The sequence below is a fragment of the Haliotis cracherodii genome, unplaced genomic scaffold, assembly GCF_022045235.1.
Source record: "Haliotis cracherodii isolate W230 unplaced genomic scaffold, xgHalCrac1.p SCAF_15, whole genome shotgun sequence".
Classification (NCBI taxonomy): domain Eukaryota; kingdom Metazoa; phylum Mollusca; class Gastropoda; order Lepetellida; family Haliotidae; genus Haliotis; species Haliotis cracherodii.
Genome location: NW_027266270.1, coordinates 22,011,175 through 22,032,378, shown reverse-complemented (window position 1 = coordinate 22,032,378; position 21,204 = coordinate 22,011,175). Strand labels below are relative to the sequence as shown.

At 41.8% G+C, this 21,204-nt stretch overlaps 1 protein-coding gene across 1 annotated transcript in view; it reads left to right on the top strand.

The window, feature by feature from the left end:
* Positions 1-7,678: 7,678 nt before the first annotated feature.
* Positions 7,679-21,204, top strand: part of LOC139461951 (A disintegrin and metalloproteinase with thrombospondin motifs 6-like) — a 38,663-nt gene continuing 25,137 nt past the window's right edge. The window contains exon 1 of the mRNA XM_071243440.1: positions 7,679-8,092. Coding sequence (XP_071099541.1) covers positions 8,029-8,092 — 64 coding nt within the window. The 5' untranslated portion in view covers positions 7,679-8,028. The remainder of the gene's footprint in view (positions 8,093-21,204) is intronic.

The window sequence follows — 21,204 nt, the reverse complement described above, 5'->3', positions numbered from 1 at the left end:
TTTGTGATTACACATGGACATTTGCCCATCTGCCTACCTTTGTGATTACATATGTACATTTGTCCATCTGCCTACCTTTGTGATTACATATGTACATTTGTCCATCTGCCTATCTTTGTGATTACTTATGTACATTTGTCCATCTGCCTACCTTTGTGATAGCATACGTACATTTGCTTATCTTCCTACCTTTGTGATTACATATGTACATTTGTCCATCTGCCTACCTTTGTGATTACATATGTACATTTGCCTATCTGCCTACCTTTGTGATTACATACGTACATTTGCCTATCTGCCTACCTTTGTGATTACATATGTACATTTGTCCATCTGCCTACCTTTGTGATTACACATGTACATTTGTCCATCTGCCTACTTTGTGATTACATATGTACATTTGTCCATCTGCCTACCTTTGTGATTACATATGTACATTTGTCCATCTGCCTACCTCTTTGATTATATATGTACATTTGATAATTTGTCGACCTCTGTGTTAACTTACGTACATCAACCTACATGTATAAATCTGAACATCTCAAGGTTTTAAAGTCAAAGTAACCGGCTTCCAAACTGAAACAAACACTCCACAATTCATGACTCTTGTATGCTGCAGTATGTATCAACGCGAAAAAAACCCCAACAATATTCAGAGTCCTGCATTTAAGGTGTTAACACATTTGTTATTATTGTATCATAGTGCGGTGGGGTGAAATGGGGTTAAACGTCGCGTCCAAGATTATTGCAATTATATAGCCTTGTGCATGTACGTATGAGTGTAGCTGCTAGCCCACAGAGATACCATGCCGCAGTTTTACATGAATATCCCACTCAGACACAGTATACCTACTCCGAGCCGACCAGTCCTTGTTTTAGCCCCCTAATGCCGTGCGCCAGACAGGGTATCAACAAGTACCATCTTTTAACGTCTTTCATTATGACGCGACCGCGGATCGAACCCCGGACCTTCCGTTCGCCGGGCGGACACTCTAACACTAGACCACTAGAGGATGGGGTGTGTGTGTAGTGTGGGGGTCGGGAGGTGTTGTCGGTGTGAAATGAGATCGTATAACCTTCCACTTGTAAAGATCAGAAACCGTTTTTAGTTTATACACGGAAAACCTTTGTTCCGTTTTGGATTTAAACACATTCCAAAAAATAACTGATATCTCACACCGAGCGTACGGGTTGGATTCCCAACATGAGTAAGTGAGTGAGTGAGTGAGTGAGGTTTTACGCCGCTTTTAGCAATATTCCAGAAATATCATGGCGGGGGACACCAGACAAGGGCCTATATGTCCTCGGTCTTGGTACATTGCTAGCGGCGGCGTATAACGTACACATACACTCAGTCATTTTATTCATGATCCAAATGTTCGCAAAGTTTATACTCCGTATGCAGGCAATCTTTAAGATGGGGAACAAGATGAATGGAATCTTAAAGCTTAGGATCAAGAGATAAACAGGAAATAATACGATTATTAACATAAAAACGGTCTTCACAGCTTTAACACAATAACACCTGAAGGATGTTATATAATCGTTCCAGTCAATTCCGAGAGAGCTCTAGTGCTAAATTTAAAATATCCTTAAAATAACACCTGTCCAAATATAGGAATTATTTCAACTCGAAGGGATCACGTTTTATTTGGTCACAGAATATTTTGACACCAGCTCCATAAACGGACAGGTTAGAGTGTGGTTGTAACAGGCATTCATCTCCAAGTGTGACGGTGACGATAACCCCCATCCCCACCCCCCCTACCCCCCACTCACCCACCCCTAGATACGTCAATACGTCATGTCACGTCACATACACAAGCAACTGAACGTCAGAATGTAAATGTATGTGCGAAGCATCGCGTCAACAGACAGCTTCATTCAAGGTAGATGTTCTTCAATTTAGAAAAAAAAGTATGTTCTGACCCTAAAACAATGAACTCACCCTCGTGTTCTGTTTGTTTGTTCGTTGTTTTATTATTTAACACCGCATTCTGCAATATTCCAGCTATATGAAAGCGGTCTTTATATTATCGAGCTGGACCAGACAATCCAGTGATTGACATCGTGAGCATCGATCTAGGCAATTGGAATACGATGACATGTATCAACCAAGTCAGCGAGCCTGTTCTCCCGATCCCGTTAGTCGCCTTTTACGGCAAGCATAGTCGCCTTTTACGGCAAGCATGGGTTGCTGAAGACCTTTTCTAACCGGACCTTCCACACTAAACAGGCACGCCGTGATATTAGGAACCGATCCTTTCATATTAGTTAGTGAATATAGTTTTACGCCGCTTTTAAGCAATATCCCACAATATCACGGTGGGGAACACGAGAAATACCAGAGATGGGATATTTTTGTCACTGCTCCAAAACACACAACACAATTCCATGAAAGGAGGAATTTTTTCACAACACATTTTTTTCAGGACATTAAACATGTCCAGTGACGAATCTTATTTTAGTTTTGGTAAAAACTGATGTTTTTCACATCCGTTTAAAAATCATTTATCCAACATCCGTTTTCGGCATCATTTCTCACTCCAGGGCGTCTGGAACCCCACCCCAACTTTGAAAACCAATGTAGTATTTTGTTGGCAATAAAAATGATTGGACCCCCCAATTTTAAAAATGCTGGATTCGACCTTCAAAGACATGATAAAAACATGGGTTACTAAAGACCTATTCTGACCAGGATCTTCACGGGTCCACGTGTACTGTGCATGATGGATTTATTGCGGGCTATGTGTAGGTAATGTCTGACAGTGGAAGTTAACGCTCACAGTGTTGTAATTATAGAACGTGACAGATTAGTAATCAGTGGGTGTAACGGTACCAGTGTAACAGATGTAGGTATGTCACAAGGCAAATAAGGGTCATAAACTACGTCACTCTTGATTTGCGAGCATTCATCGCTGTTCAACAACACTACATTGACGGCGCATGCTTTCGTTAGACTGAAATAATCGGTGTTCAACATGACCACATTAGTCAATAGCCTTTAGTTAGCCTGAAACTTTGACACGTACAAGACCCGCGAAGATCCGGGGTAGAATAGGTCTTCAACAACCCATGCTTGCCCTAACAGGCGACTGTTCTTATCGTAAGAGGCGACTAACGTGATCGGGTGGTCAGGCTCGCTGACTTGGTTGATGCATGTCATCGTATCCCAATTGCGTGGATCGATGCTCATGATAACAATCACTGGATTGTCTGGTCCAGATTCGATTATTTACAGACCGCCGTCATGTATCTGGAATATTGTTTAGTGCGGCGTTAAACAAAGGACATACAAACAAATAAACAAACAAAACAAACAAGTAAAATCCAGAACAGCGAGTGTATGGATTATCCACAGAAGACTCTCGTTCACTCGTTCAGTTCCTGGAGTTTCATGTTCTCAATCGTGATTGGTCCCGATCTACAAGACGATCGTAACTCTCATATTTCACGAGGCATAGGCTTAGATGGACTCACGTAGGTTTACGATTGTCGTATATATAGATTTGTTTGAGAAACGTGGGCCTGGACTTCCACAAACACATCATCTCCCGTCGTGTATCTACATGACGTCAATGTCGCGCAAAATGTCGGTGTAGAGACGGGTCGTGTATGATGATGTATGATGCAACAACGTCAGTTTGCCATTTACAGTGAGCGTAATACATGAAGCGAATACACCTTTGACCTCTACAGTGAATTTAATAGTTTCCGAGCAGATTTATTATGAAACAAATATCAAACAAAATACATTAAAAGTATAAAGAGACACACGTTCAGTCAAATATATACCGGCGTAAGTGACAGACCACGTTTAGTTGCAAGGTGTTGGTCATGGATTGCCTTAAGCAACATTTTTATTTTAAAATTATCTTCGAAATATTTTTGTAAGTGCGGCGTTAAACAACCACCACCACCACCACCACGAAGGGGCAATGTATCCTCTTGGTTAAAGTGTTCACTCGTCAAGCCGCAGACCCAGGTTCTTTTCCCTAACTGTGTTCAATTTGTCAAGCTCACAGCGCCCTGGGGGCGCTCGGGTAGCCTAGTGGTAAAAGCGTTCGCTCGTCACGCCGAAGACCCGGGTTCGATTCCCGACAATGGGTACAATGTGTGAAGCCCATTTCTGGTGTCCCCCTCCGTGATATTGCTGGAATATTGCTAAAAGCGCCGTAAAACCATACTCACTCACTCACTCACTCCGCCCTGATGAAGTTGAATTATTGTTGGGAGCAACGACAAAAACATGCTCTCTTTATAGTTGATACTCGTTTTCTCATAAAATGTTTTCCCTTTATGTATGAATACGGTTTTACGCCGCTTTTAACAATGTTCCAGTAGTATCACGACGGGGGACACCAGATATGGACTTCACACATTGTACCCATTTCGGGAATCGTACCGGGCCTTCGACGTGACGAGCGAACACATTAAACACTAGGCTACCCCAACGCATATCGACCATTACTGCAATACAATACTGAAATAGCGTTTGTTTGTTTTGTTTGTTTGTTGTTTAACGCCGCACTCAGCAATACTCCAGCTCTATGGCAGCGGTCTGTAAATAATCGAGTCTGGAAGAGACAATCTAGTGATTGACATCATGAGCATCGACCCACGCACTTGATACGCGATGACATGCATCAACCAAGTCAGCGAGCCTGACAACCCGGTCTCGTTAGTCGCTTCTTAAGACAAGCATAGTCGCGTTTTATGGCAAGCATGGGTTGCAGAAGACCTATTCCATCCCGGATCATCCCGGGTCTTTGAAACAGAGTATCATGAAATACACGTCTCTTTGGCTTGAGGTGTTCCTGTCATGTCCCGTGTCTCGCTACACTTATTCCTACATTATACATACATGTCAAGCATAACGTACCTAAAGATGACAGCCATGTCATCGCTTGACGTCCAGTAACAGGCGGCTCCGTATCCCACGAGACGTGCCCGTCACCATGGCAACACCAGTTTCCCGTTTGAATATTTTTTAAAACAAAATAAAAATAAATCTTTCAGAGTTAAACCCACACGATTCTTTGGTGCACTGTGCAAGTTTTAGTGAATCAATGTTGTATAACCCTTCATTCAACAATATTCCATCTGTATGGTGGGGGTCTGTAAATAATCGAGTCTGGACCAGACAATCCAGTGATTGACATCATCTGCATCGATCTACGAAATTGGGATGCGATGACATGCGTCAACCAAATCAGCGAGCCTGATCACCCGATCCCGTTAGTCGCCTCTTACGACAAGCACAGTCGGCTGTTACGGCAAGCATGGGTTGCTGAAGACCTTTTCTAACCCGGACCTTCCACACTAAACAGGCACGCCTTGATATTAGGAACCGATCCTTTCATATTAGTTAGTGAATATATTTTTACGCCGCTTTTAAGCAATATCCCACAATATCACGGCGTGGAACACGAGAAATATCAGAGATGGGATATTTTTGTCTCTGAACCAAAACACACAAAACAATTCCATGAAAGGAGGAATTTTTTCACAACACATTTTTTTCAGGACATTAAACATGTCCAGTGACGAATCTTATTTTAGTTTTGGTAAAAACTGATGTTTTTCACATCCTTTTTAAAATCATTTATCCAACATCCGTTTTCGGCATCATTTCTCACTCCAGGGCGCCTGGAACCCCACCCCAACTTTGAAAACCAATGTAGTATTTTGTTGGCAATAAAAATGATTGCCCCCCCCCCCCCCCCCCCCCCCCCCATTTTAAAAATGCTAGATTCGACCTTCAAAGACATGATAAAAACACAAATACTGCAAGTATCAGCATGCATAACTCAATTCGTTCGCCAAGTATTCACCTGATGAAGTGACAAGTTGCCTGAAAGGACGTTAAAACAATTAAAAAAAGTTGTTATCCCTAAAGAGTTCCATGTCTTCATGCACGAAACTTGTCGGTTCTTTAACAAAACAAAAGTGTTTTCGCTGCTTGAAGGCAGTCTTGGGTGTGCGCCTGTGTGTATTTGTGCTTTGAAGTCTCATTCAACATGTCAGGGACGACATTTCAACTTCAATAGAGAGTATCATTTATTTTTACACTAGTTATGAAAGGCCCATCTAATTTTGTCATGTTCAACACAAGTGTAGGCCGCCCGTCGGAATACCGCGTCAGGTAGGCAAATAATATAACATTTTAAAACATCCCTCATTTTGAAGAACAGACGATTCTGTTGTTGTGTGTTAACACTGTGATGGGTTTGAATTCGTTGAGACACAGGGGAAAATAACCCCTGGCATATTTCTCGATGGCAAGACCCAGTTCATTTCTATCGACTATTTATTCTCAGCATCGTGTTGTGTACATTTTAAGCGTGCAGTTGTGAAGAATCGTCACTTAGTATGCACACAGCGTGTGATTGACACGTGTCACGTGACTGTCGGCTAACAGATGATTGGAAGCAGCAGTCTGATTGACAGGCGTTGTCGAACGACATCACTGGGTCGCTCTAATCCCCAGATGAAGCTATTGCTTCCGAGAGGTGCTTTGTGATCCGGCGAACGACTAGGGTTAGTTTTGCCCACCTTTTAGCAGCTGATATCCCATGTTTTTAGTATTTTTTAACGACCCGCTTCTGTGTGTTAGTTCGATGTTTTAGATAGTGTGATCTATAGATATTTTTTTAAAGTCTCGGTTTTATTTGATTAAATATGTCTAAAATTAATATATACGACATGACTTAATCAGTTTGATTAACAGTAACAGCATATTGTCGATTATTCTATTGATCTAATATTCGGTCACTGATTTTTCCTCTCATTGATTTTTCAACCTCAATTTCTCAAACAGCCTATGATAAACCCTTCAATGTACGTTGTAACGCAATCATTATATGCATTAACAAATCAATAATCAATATTTGCTCTGTGCCTGCTTTCGTTATGTACTGAACATCTTTTAAATGAGAACGGCGTTATGTTTTCACACACATAAGTATAACCTTTTCATATCGGTGGAATTTGCAGTTCAAAAACTATATTCTCTGTAGTCATTCTTTAGATGTGTTGCATTCTTTACAGCGACCCAGCTGGGAAATCAAGAAAAAAACACGTCTTGAGATCACGTGACGTTCTGGACTAGGGTAAAAGCATCTAAATATCGCCAAGCGACGGTCATCTCCGACCTCCATCCAACGTTGTGTGTGTACGACTGATGTTAGACGAAGCCCTCTCAGCCGGCGGCAAGACCACGTGAGCCTGGAGAATATGATTGAGTGATATAGACACGGAAACAGTGACATCATAATTCGCGAATATCTTCTCACTTTGTGACAGTCGGTATAAGTAATATATGTGTGGTTGGTCGTGCGTGAAAAAGGTTGTTTCGGAAAAGTTGCTAATTTACAACGGTCGAGTTGGATTTATGTGATGAAATAATATGTAGTGCACGATTCATCACACACTCTCGTGTGGGTCCAGCTTTCAAACGGTGACTATTTTGTTGACGTCCCGTGTGATGTATGGAAGCGAGGTTGTATATATATTCAGCCCTACAAACACTGAATATTTCTCACACACATAAGACGAAAAGGACAAACGACAGTTTCTTTGGTGTAAAGGAATATCTTCACGTGTGTGATTGTAAGATCAAGGGACTTTACCCACTAACTCCTAAAACAGAAGGTCAACGAAGAAGCTTAATATTACCAGGACCAGATTGTAGAATACGAACGCATTTGACGTCAAGGATGCGTTTTGAAGATTAATCACGTCTTATGTTTACAGATTGTTAAAATGGGAAATCGTGTGAACTCTTGTCTTTGATGTTTTCGAGTTTTAAGCAGAGACTGTCGTAACGTTGGACGTGAGACTATTAAACTATTCACTCAAGAGATATAAATCTCTCAAAAGACGGAGTGTACCTATAAAACTATGATTTGTGAATAGCTATGTTATACGGAAAAACACGACGTCATTTCAAAGATTGCCAGTGAAACGTGTTCATCTGTTTCCTGAAAGAGAACCCTGTTCTACCTGTGTTGATTGGAAAGCGGCGAGATGAAAGTCTTTACCTGGATTCTTCTGTTTATGTATCAGGTGGGCCTCGTTCACCTGGGCACAGGTAGGGTTTCACGAACATATTTGTTGAAGGGATTGTATATTATAACACTGGGACATTTTATTGGTCAGGGGAGTAAGCAAGAGTTTGGCAAGATTAGAAAATGATTGCCACTTGCTGACGACTCATTTTACATATGTCAACAACTTGTTTGACATGACATGGGATAATTATATACAGTATATTTTTCTGTCTCTTGCCCCCGAATACCAAACACTACAATAATAACACATACTGGTTTACTTACATATATGTCTAAGAGACAATAAAAAAACACATTTAACAATAAGAGTGGCATAATTTATATCTTAGCTCGGCCACTTTGAAATATATGTTAGAAGCTCTAATGCACAAAGTTCTCATGTACTTTGACATATATACGGATAGGAGAAGGGCTATGATAAACGGCTGGGAGTCATCGCTACACCCATATATACTTATTAACGTAGTATGCAGGTGTATTAATTCACAATCGAACTATTATTATTATATTTACTATTCTTATTATTATTGTTATTCTTCTTCTTATTATTATTAAAGTAACAAGGCGGGTTCAAAGGTCACGGCGTGTAAACAGAGAGCTGTAAATATTGTTTTCGTGAAAGAGTTTTAAGTGAGAACATCTATCATGCCCTGACAGGGATGAGGGATAGTTACAGTGACTGTAACATGGTTAAATAGTCTCAGCCAATTGTGTGCTGCCAAGTGAAAATGACATATAGCGAAATTGAGATCACCTTAGTTGACTTAGGGACAAGCCATATGCTTTTCAGATGGTGGGGTTGGGGGTTGGGTTGGGTTGTGTGTGTGTGTGTGTGTGTGTGTGTGTGTGCGTGCGTGCGTGTGCGTGTGCGTGTGCGTGTGCGTGTGCGTGTGCGTGTGCGTGTGTGAAAATTAATGCGAGCCCTTTTCTTGTAGACACAAAATATAATTCGCTATTTTTATTAATTTAAAAAAATGAGTCACCTGTTCACGTTGGGAAGAAATAACTGAGTTCGTATACATTATAAAATAATGATTTGAAAGCAACATGCCGGACTCCTTCCTGACAATCAAATGGTTGCTCATTTCGTTTGATGTTTGCTTCTTTCAGAGATAATGGAATATAAGGCTTATGGGATTTATCGAATGCTTTTAAAGTCTTTATCACACAAAGGCGAGTATAGACAATATACCTGTATATGGAACTGAAACTGGTTTATCAACCTCAGTCAAGCTACTGTGGTCGCGAGCTCCATGAAATGCTGGTGTGGCAGCGTACTGTTTGAGGAGACTCGGAGTGATGAAGGTTTAAGACGTTTTTCACTTTGGTGCTGACAAACCACAAATCATAATCAGTCATAGGATTCAGGCACGCCAAAGGGACGCAACTCTGAATTTCGAATTGCAGCGCCATGGAAGTCTGAGAACCTTTGTTCAAGAATTCGTAGAAACGTTTCATACGTGTTACACATGTTCAATAATAATATGATCTCAGAGTGTGGTATGAAATTAAAGCGTACTAAAAGAACGAATTTGAAAATAACATAAATCGGTGGTCGATGGGCACGTGGAAACAAACGTCTCATATATGCCGTGTCCATCATTCATGTTTCATCGTTCTCATGAAACGATTGTTCATATAGAAACATGAAATAAATAACCTTTTTTATTAATCCACTCAGAATGTCTGAATAATAAATAAAATCCAACACCATAACTAGCTGTGCCATTATCTTTGCTCCGTATTGATATAGTGTTGCTAAACATGCGTTGAATAACCGATCTGTTGACATCAAACACTTTCCTCTTCGCAACTAACTGTCAAACCCGGAAAATGTGATTGATCGGCACGATTTAAACATTTCTAAATATTCGACATTCTAAATATCACTTTCTCTTGTTAAATATCCAAACCAACAATTTTAGCAATGACAGAAACATTCACCCATTGACAAAAACAAATGCTTTGTGCATATTAAACCATACTGTGTTTGATTATTAAAGATTCCTGGAGGCGGCGAAATTCGTTTTTGGGGAAAAATGGCTATTTTAGACAACGGATGTGCAGATGTGGCAAACTTGGTTTTGGCGACTTTATTGAAATAGTTATTGAACGATCGTGCCTGCTATATTAATAACCAACTTAAGAAAGATCACTGACACGCTTGGCGCTCGTGTATGTCATTGTATTATCGGTCACGTGCGACGCGAAGCGAACCTTTTATCATGTTTCGGTTTGAAGGTGGAGTATAATTTTATATTGTTTTAAATCATAAATTGCATACATAGTATGGATATGATATATCATTATCTTGTCACATATATTTTACTTCCGGTGCGACCGCCTCCGTGGTCTAGTGATAGAGCGTCCGCCCGGAGAGCGGAAGGTCCAGGGTTCGATCCCCGACCGCGTCATACCAAAAGACGTTAAAAGATGGTACTTGTTGTTACCCTGTCTGGCGCTCGGCATTAAGGGGCCCAAACAAGGACTGGTGGGCTCGGAGTCAGTGTCTGAGTGGGGTATTCATGTTAAACTGCGGCATGGTATCTCAGTAAGCTAGCACTATAAATCGGCATCAGTCCGGACTAGTACAAGCAGCCACACAAACACACACACACGTACATCGCGTCGCTATATAAGTGTAATAATCTTGGACGCGACGTTAAACCCCATTTCACCTCAGAAATCTATGTATAACACACCATTGGAACAATTTTATCCCTGTGGAACTCTTAAGCATGTAAAATTGTCGATGTTCTATATGCACAATCTTCTTATACACTTTATTCAACCGGTTTCTGACGTTTCTTCACGGTTTCGGGGCGGTTGGGGTAGCCTAGTGGTTAAAGCGTTTGCTCGTCACGCCGAGGGCCCTGGTTCGATTCCCCTCATGGGTACAATGTGTGAAGTACATTTCCGGTGTCACCCGCCTTGATATTGCTGGAATATTACTAAAAGCGGCATAAAACCATACTCACTCAGGCTTAAAGCTTTCTTTTGTTTTCTTGGTTTCATACATAACTGTTTTCCACCAGTTTCAAAGTGTTTGGTGTATTATACATTCAGAGAACATTATTTGCGCTATCTTATCAATCTTGTAAGTTTGGTCCAGGATTCTAAGCTCTATATTCTAGGAGTTCTCGAGATATTGGCTACTCGTGGATCTCTGCAGATTGCCTTTTGGAATGTTAAGGAAAACGAGTGTGGGTTTACATTAGGGTTATATAACCGCTTCACCACAGGTGCAGTTTTAGCTCTTATTATAATGATAAAAAAGACAAAACACTTTCCATATTCAATAAACATCTCTGGTAAAAGCAGAGTTGATGGCACGATTCCGAAATTATCATTAACATGTGTTTACGAATCACTATCATATAGTAATGATACCAGGTGTTCGCGAAAAGGTGAGCGTATCCTGCCCTACCGGTGGCAGCGTCACAAACACATGCAAAGGCAAGTCGATTATTTATTATTTTAATATTTTTCTCACACGGAATAATTCATCAATGTATCGTAATGCGTCTGCTTTTGGACAACGTTTTAACCTGACCCTATTCCCTGGAAATGGTTTCTAGATTTGTCAGACACACTGCACTTATAATTAATATATTTCCTGAATAATCCATGTCCCTCTAAGGAATAAAACAAAGACAAGTACACATGCATGTCATTCACAATTTTACATATAAATAATTATTCAAACATTCTTGAGTGTAAATCCCATACATTTCAACTGAATGTTTTTCTGAATAATCTGTCTGGTGCTCGGCATGACGCGATATGACAAGGGCTCAGAGTTAGTATTCTGAGTATTCAAGTCAAAACTGCGGCAGTGTATTTCAGTGTGCTAGAACTTTAAACCGGAATTAGTCCGGGCTAATACAAGCACGCACACACAGAGCTGTGCGTTTGTTTGTTTGCTTGTTTGCTTGTTTGTTGTTTAACGCCGCACTCATCAATGTTTCAGCTATATGACGGCGGTCTGTAAATAATCGGACCAAACAATCCAGTGACTGACATTATGAGTATCGATCCACGCAATTGGGATACGATGACATGCAATTACGAAGTCAGCGAGCCTGACCACCCGATCCCGTTAGTCGCCTCTTACGAGAAGCGTGGTCGCCTTTAACGTCAAGGATGGGTTGCTAAAGACCTATTCATACCCGGATGTTCACGGGTGAGCTGTAAGTGCCATAATCTTATGTCAATCCCCATTGCACCTGACTCACCGTGTCAGGACAGGTCCCAGGTACCGCATTATTGTCGCAAGCGCCGACTAAACCTCGCTCGATTTGTTATTTACAGTCGTCGTGATTTCACTGTAATAATGCTGACTGGGGAACATTGACTCAAGCACTCGCAAAATATCTAAGAAAAGCGGTTGCTGGTTATAATAATGTCAAATTATAAAACTAGCAGAAGTCTGTACGTTCAATATTTCACAGTCTGTGTAGCAGACCATGGAACAGGTACCAACAAAACCACAATGTTGACGGTCAACCCCGTTCAGGGCGTCCCTGGTCAACGACAAGAGTACAGGATCGATTCATCCGAAACCAGGCCCTACGAAATCGAGCTCAAACGGCGAATCAAATTGCTGCGAACGTTCATCAGGCGGTTGGAGTACGAGGTCAGGCGATAGAAATCGCCTACATGCAGCTTATCTCCATGATTGACGGCGACGTGTTGTGCCGCCCACCATATCATCATGTTGCCAACAGACACCAATGGTGTACACAACGTCGAAACTGGGGCAATCGTCGCTGGTCACGTGTCATGTCTTGAGATGAGTCCCGATTCACTTTGCACTTTCTTGATAGGCGTGGTCTTGTCTGGCGACGTCGAAATGAATGCCAAGCCAATGTTAACCTGAGACTTCATGACTGATTTGGCTGTGGATCTGTTATGGTGTGGGATGGCATCACTATGACCCTACTCCACATTGTGCAATGAAGGGTCACTGGACAGTACTATCGGGACAACAAACTGACACCCTTTATCTGCAAGACGTGTGAGTCGACGTTTTGTCTTTCAGAACGACAGCGCCCGCGATTACTGTGCACGAATCGTCAATGCTCACCTCCAAACAACATCCATAGAATGCCATGGCTTTGACCCTACTGAACACGTCTTGGGGCGGTCGGGTTAGCCTAGTGGTTAAAGCGTTCGCTCGTCACGCCGAAGACCCGGGTTCGATTCCCGACATGGGTACAATGTGTGAAACCCATTTCTGGTGTCCCCCTCCGTGATATTGCTGGAATATTGCTAAAAGCGGCGTAAAACCATACTCACTCACTGAACACGTCTGAGATATGAAAGGGAGATGAGTGCGTCAACGTCATTGGCCGCCGACCATGTTGGCTGAACTAGACCAGACGCTCCAAGAGGAGGTGGCCAGACTCCCTCAAATCGCCGTTGGGAAACTCATCCACAGTGGTACTCGTCGAGTGAACGAATGTTTGACAAATCGAAGCAGTATTACGTATTATTGATACACAAACGTCAGTTTCGAAATTCGCCATCTTACCACCATCGTCCTTCAAGATCGGCGGCGGTCATACTGTCATACTTCACTACTGGTTGTAATGCGTTCCCTATTCGTTCATTAGTATCATACAACTATTATTGTTATAGTGGTCCTATTTTTCCAAATGGTTCACAAAATTAAAATTTAAATATAATATTTCAATAAGTAAGATTTTGTGAACCATTTGGAATAATAGGACCACTATAACATTACTATAAAATTACAATTTTGGAAACTTTAAGATGAGTTTATTTATTAGGATCCCCTACTTTGTTTTAAGAGTATACTTCAGTAAATCCACGAGCTCAGGTTTGGTGCCCACATACAAAGGATCTTAATCGGGGACAGTCTGGGATGCGAACGCATCAGTCTACGGATGCTGGTAGTTACATGAACCCCATCAACTCTTTACAGCGAACCTGCGGCAGTTGACAGCCGGCATTACCTGTAGTTATCGAACGCTGACCCTCCGCGCGACAACCTGGCGCTTGACCCACGACACTCTGTCACAATAACTAGCTAGATTCTACACGATGTTTTTAATAACGAAAGTGAACCATTGTCCTAGTTGCGCTAGGAGTGCTGACATGTGTGGGACCTTGTCAGTTATTCACATCGTTAATGAAACTATATTTCCCGACTAAATGGTTGATTTATAATTTATTAGAAATATATTATTCCATCACAATTGTAGAAAAGTAACGATGAAAGAATATTGTTTGGACGAAACCTAACGAAATCAACGAAACTGAAAATCATCTTCGATGAGGTTGAATACTTTATATATGGAATTGGTTTAAGATTCATGTTTAAGAAACATTCATGTTTGTATGTTGTTTAACGCCCCAGCTATAGAACGGCTGTCCGTAAGTAATCGAGTATGGATAATCCAGTGATTGACATCATGAACATCGATATGCGCATTTGGGATACAATGACAGGCATCAACCGAGTCAGCAAGTCTGACCACCCTGTCCCGTTAGTCGCCTTAATATTACGACACATTACTATAGGTTGCTGAAGACCAAGGTCGCGTTGCTCAGGCGTAGCGCAAGTCATGGCTGTCCATCTCTGATCTATACACGACCCCGCTGTGGCAAAGCGCTGAAGAGCGAAAGTCAGCACTTCTTGAGGTGCTCAGAAGTGCTGAGCAACTTAATACAAATAGCAACCCAAATCACTGATCAGCGCAGAAGATGCACGTTACTTATGCCTAAATTGTTTCATAGACATAGAAGACAATTTATGGATAACAGCTGTCATTACGACGTTTCGGTATAGATCCTTATACCGTTGTCAAGCAAGGCTGAATGATGAACATGGTACAGATTACGTATATATTAGGTAGTAGGTGGAGGATTAACAGTAACAGCAATTGCACAGATGAGAGAGATTATCACGAGTGGGTTAAATAGTTACAACATGAGGATACTACTGTAACAATATGATGGACAGAGAACACATGATGAAGGAGCCAATATGACAGGAAGCTACTTAACCAGGATTCGGTATACATAGGTGGGGTGATTATTGCTTGTTGAGTTCATAGTAGGCGTATGGGATGAAATAGCCTTGATCTCTGTTAACTGGTGGCTTGTAGGGGCGAATGTGGACTGCTTCTATTAGTTTTCTTTAAGTGAAGCCATGGAGGTTGTTGGAGAGGATTTGGACGTTTTCCAAGTTATTGTTGTGATTGCGGCAGTTTCTGACATGGTCCGAGATGGCTGATTTACTGTCTGATTTGATGGTTGAGGTTTTGTGCTCTTTGTTTCTGGTTTGAAGGGGCGGAATGTTTCACCGACATAGGATTGTCCACAGTTGCAGCCAATTTATTAACAAGTTGGAGTTTGGTAGTGTTTCTACCGTTGGCTCTTAGTAGGGTATTGAGGGAGGTGGATTTGGTGAAGTAGGTATCAACATTGCTGTTTGAAGAGGCGGCTGATGATGTGGGAAGCGTTTACTATGAATGGGGGGGGGGGGGGGGGGGGGGCGATGCTGAAGGATGATGATTAAGGTTTAGAGGTCGCAGACCTGGGTGTGGGATGGAGTACAGAGGAGATGACTTTGTCCAAGACTTCCGGTGGGTAATTGTTGAGATGAGTGAAGACTTGGCCGAGGAGTTGGATCTCATATGTGTCACGTATATCAATGCGGATACAGCGGAAGGCAGTGCGTTGTTGCACAGACCGCTTCCCAGTGCTTCCAAGCTCTGCCAAGCGCTAGTCCCATTTGCAGCGTTAAACAATGCGGCGATCGCCTCCGTGGTCTAGTGGTAGAGCGTCCGCCCGAAGAAAGGAAGGTTCGATCCCCGGCCACGTCATACCAAACGTACTTGGGAACTGGTCAGCTCGGTGTCAGTATACTGTGTCTGAGTGGGGTATTAATGTTAAACTGCCACATGGTATCTCAGAGGGCTAGCACTATAAAACGGTGTTACCTGGGACTAGTACAAGCGGCCACACATACATACACAAATTTCACCTCACCTCAACATGGGTTGCTGAAGATCAATTCCAACCTCGACCTTAACGGGGGAAACAGTCAGTAAAATCAGCCCAAAAAGAATATTTTGTGATATTAATAAGTTATTATTTTATTAAACATAATGCTCTATCACTGTCATCAGTGACGGAAGTACAGTTCATAGTCACACAGTTTGCAAACACAATCGAGCTGCAGGAATAAGGTTTAGAATATTCAAATGTCATGTCCTATTAATTTCCAGTAAAACCTGCATTTATATTACTTTTATACATGCATATCCCGTTAGGTTTTCCTCACGCACGCCAATATTTGCATTGCTTTGTAAAGAAATTTAAAGGGCTGACAATCACTGTCATCGTTGAGAATTATAATATTCTGAGTCATATTAAAGATGGCCACGGGCAGTCAAATTGATAGACATTTCAATTCCCAAAACATATTTATCAAATTTATTTTTTTATTGATTACTTTGATTCTTGTTATTCCACTTAAGTAATAAAAGCGATGTTAATGACGTAATGTTATTCAATGATGTCTTTGTATCTAAAGACTACTGTCAGAGTCAGCGGCATCTTCCCGAGATCACGTGAGCACCTTGATTAAAAACATGAGAAGATTTGGAAAATATCTGTTGACAACGAGTGAGCGGTGCACATGCTTTGCAAATCCTGCAATCGACCAAGATCTGCATGACATTTTACGAACCGGATTTCGATTTCATTGCGCGATTTTGATTGGACTATGCATAGACTCGTTAGTCCAGCCAAAATGTAACTCCATAATACCAGGCTAGTTCGGCAAGGGTGTAAACTGGACTTTGATTGTCAGTTAACTTCCTTGCCTCGGGAAGATACCAGCAGAAGCAAAGAATGACAAAGAAAAATGTTCAATGGTTAAGTTTAATATGTTTTATGTCAGATCATGTGCCAACTGTTAACCGAGTGTTCAGTATTGTATTCACATAGGAGGTTCCTGACCTCTCCTCATCCTTATCTATACAGTGGAATATTTATAGATGACCAGGTATCATGTATGAGTGTACATACTCATAACTTTCATATATATTACATTCATATGTTTCACGACAAAGAGCACTACTACCAAACGCCAGTTGCATATATTCATCTGGTAATTGATGTGTATTATTTTCCCAAAAGCTGTCAAACAATCAATCAATCAATCAAACAATCAATATATATATATATATATATATATATATATATACAAAAGTCCAAAGATGAGCTGTATAATTTACTCAACCGGTTTCACGCATGTGATTTTCAAGAGTACAGTTATACCGTTATACCAATATATATATATAGGATTAAGTGACATCAGTAACAGCAACAGCAACATCATATTTTCACAAGCTCACACTGAACATGAGGATCGGGTGGTCACATGATGACATTGTGATCTAGCTTTGATGTCGACTGGGACGCAAAACACCATCAGCTGTGTTTGTCTATTAATTCAGTTGATGTGTTGCTGGCCCACATACACAGTTTACCACATGTTTTTGGTTGCATTGCATCACAATATTACAAACAAGGACGTCACTGTTAATAATGCAAGATAAATGTACACACGGGCGGATCCAGCATTTTAAAAGGGTGGGGTCCAAAATATCAAAATCCTCTCTCAGATAATTTTACACCCCCATGCCCCCACCCCTCTCGATTAGAAGTTGTAGCAGAGTCACGAGGGGTATATGTTGTTTTATGCCTTCCGCCTTACGTTTTATACCACGAGCCTCAGTCGAGAGGTATAAAACCTAACGTGTGACGCATAAAACCCTTGTACCACGAGTGATACTGCTACAACGAATTTATCTTGCCGATGTGATTCAGTCTGACATTGTAAAAGAATTAAAACAAATTAGAAATTGATAGAAAACAGCTGTTCGATTGAGCTGAAATTAACTTGTACTGTGTCATGTGGCTTCGAAGCAGGCTATATAAGGCATTTATTCTCACGCTCAGAAATCCCCGTGAGCAGCCTCTTTTCTTCGTTGAGGGGTATGAGAGATTTATTCTCCCGCTCAGAAATTTCCTTCTTTCCCAGGCATAGTACATAGTATTTTATCAAGGCCATGTGAACCAATCAGATCTCAACATTCTGACATGGAGGTAAGATCTCTAACATATCTAAGATCTGCTAGTGGCAGAAGTTTTGTTTATGTTCTTGGAAGCTGGAAAAGATCATTAGTCATACGTTGATTAACAATCTAATTTGAAAAATGTGTTCATAGAGTGTATCACATGAGTATAGAGTTTGACGCCGCTTTAAACACTATTCCGGCAATATCACGACCGCAATATAACATTCTATCCATGTGGGGAATCGAATCCGGGTTCTCGATACAACGAGCGAGCTCCGGACTCTGTGGAATCCATGGACTTACAAACACATCTTTATAATCAAATCTGTTAATTGTTATGCCTATTTGTCAGTGTTCTTTGTCAACAATAGTTCCGTAGGGATGAGGTGGTGGTACTAGCTTGGGGGTTAAAGCATTCGCTCATCACGCCGAAGACCCGGGTTTGATTCCCCATATGGGTACAATGTGTGGAGCCCATTTCTGGTGTCCCCAGCCGCAATATTACTGTAATATTGATAAAAGCGGCGTAAAACCATACTCACTCACGGAGTGATGTCACAACAGAAGATATGCCCAGTACACGCACTTTTTCGAACAACCTACTACATTGACAATCGGGTGGTTGAAATGCGTGACAAGACGTAATACTGCGTCATCGCACCATCGCTATCGATGTTCATGCTATCAACCATCAGTTGCCTCGACTTTAAACAGGTCCGTGATGTAGTTGGAATAATGCTGACTATGGCGTAAAGATACATTTACTCGCTTTTACCAACCCTTCGTCCCATAGAAATGTACAAGTAAACTCAGAAGTGATGACGAACCAACGCTGTGACCTAAATATGAAAGGGTTGCACGGTACAAATTTTTGTAGGGATTATGTAACAATATCGTTGCTGTTAGCTGCGTGTATGTATGTCGCACACGTGCCCTACCTGCAAAGACAAACTACCTGTTATAAAAGTCGGTATCTCACACTTTCCACAAATGCTTTTCTGCGCATCTGCTTTCATCAGTGGGTATCATTTTGTCGAAAACACGTGATGTACTCTTTATCACGTGTGAGGTTCAGTCCATTATCACTCATAGGGGTGGGTGGGTGCAGAAACATATTCATCACTGACAACAGAACGTGTTCAAGGTGTTTGTTCGAAATTGTATAAGATGCGATATATATGTAGGGTCCCAAGTACCAAAGAACTCATGCAGTACACCATCTCAGGGGCATCACGTGCTTGCATCGAAACTCATGCTGTAAGTTACAAAGCATGGGAATCGAAATAAGCCAGGCGACATGGTTTCACAATTGGGAGGGTGTCCATGTGTTTTAATCTGACAAACATTCATTTTTTTCTTGAAATGCTAAGAATAGTTCCACACACGTGCGCGTGGATTTCATCAAAGTGGTGAACGTCTCAGACCTGCATCACTTGTCAACACCATACCCGTGCTCATGGGTTTCACCAGTGTGGTAAACGCCTAAGACCTGCATCACTTGTCGACACTAAGACCTGCATCACTTGTCAACACATATACCTGTGGTCGTGGGTTTCACCAGCATGGTAAACGCCTAAGACCTGCATCACTTGTCAACACTAAGACCTGCATTACTTGTCAACACACATACCTGTGCTCGTGGGTTTCCCCAGCGTGGTAAACGCCTAAGACCTGCATCACTTGTCAACACACATACCTGTGCTCGTGGGGTTCATCAACGTGGTAAACGCCTAAGGCCTGCATCACTTGTCAACACATACCTGTGATCGTGGGTTTCCCCAACGTGGTAAACGCCTAAGACCTGCCTCACTTGTTAACACATACCTGTGATCGTGGGTTTCACCAGCGTGGTAAATGCCTAAGACCTGCATCACTTGTCAACATATACCTGTGCTCGTGGGTTTCACCAGCGTGGTAAAAGCCTAAGTCCTGCATCACTTGTCCACACACATACCTGTGCTCATGGGTTTCATCAACGTGGTAAACGCCTAAGACCTGCATCACTCGTCAACACATATACCTGTGCTCGTGGGTTTCCCCAGCGTGGTAAACGCCTAAGACCTGCATCACTTGTCAACACATACCTGTGCTCGTGGGTTTCCCCAACGTGGTAAACGCCTAAGACCTGCCTCACTTGTTAACACATACCTGTGATCGTGGGTTTCACCAGCGTGGTAAACGCCTAAGAACTGCATCACTTGTCAACATATACCTGTGCTCGTGGGTTTCACCAGCGTGGTAAAAGCCTAAGACCTGCATCACATGTCAACACACATACCTGTGCTCGTGGGTTTCATCAACGTGGTAAACGCCTAAGACCTGCATCACTCGTCAACACATATACCTGTGCTCGTGGGTTTCCCCAGCGTGGTAAACGCCTAAGACCTGCATCACTTGTCAACACATACCTGTGCTCTTGGGTTTCGCCAGCGTGGTAAACGCCTAAGACCTGCATCACTTGTCAACACACATACCTGTGCTCGTGGGTTTCACCAGCGTGGTAAACACCTAAGACCTACATCACTTCGTGTTTTTCCACACATTAATTGGACCCACCCTGATATAATGAAAGAATGCACAAAGCATCGTTAAACCAAACTCACTCACATACTCTTGACATAACCCGCGCATTATAAAGTCGAACTTGAATCAGTAGAAGCTCGTTTTTCTTGTGGCTTTAGTGTAAAGTTCTGAGTTTCTAAACATGCCTCGTCGCCTGTAAACAACTCGGCCATCAAGCCGACTATAACCTTAACCTTTGACCCCAGGGTCTGCGTTCCTTGTTTGAGTTTCTGTATGTGTGGCGCCGCGCTTCCGTGTTGACGCTTGTGCGCTTTGCTCGTCAACCATTTAAGTCATCAAATTGTTGACTGTTGTCGCGATGAATCTAATTGCGTACGGGATATCACGATATCCGATGTTTAAAGTGTTAGGGGAATTTTGATTGTGCGACGATTTCTTCTTTTTTAGTTTACAAAGAATATACAGTAAACTACGGTTATGACGAACGCAAA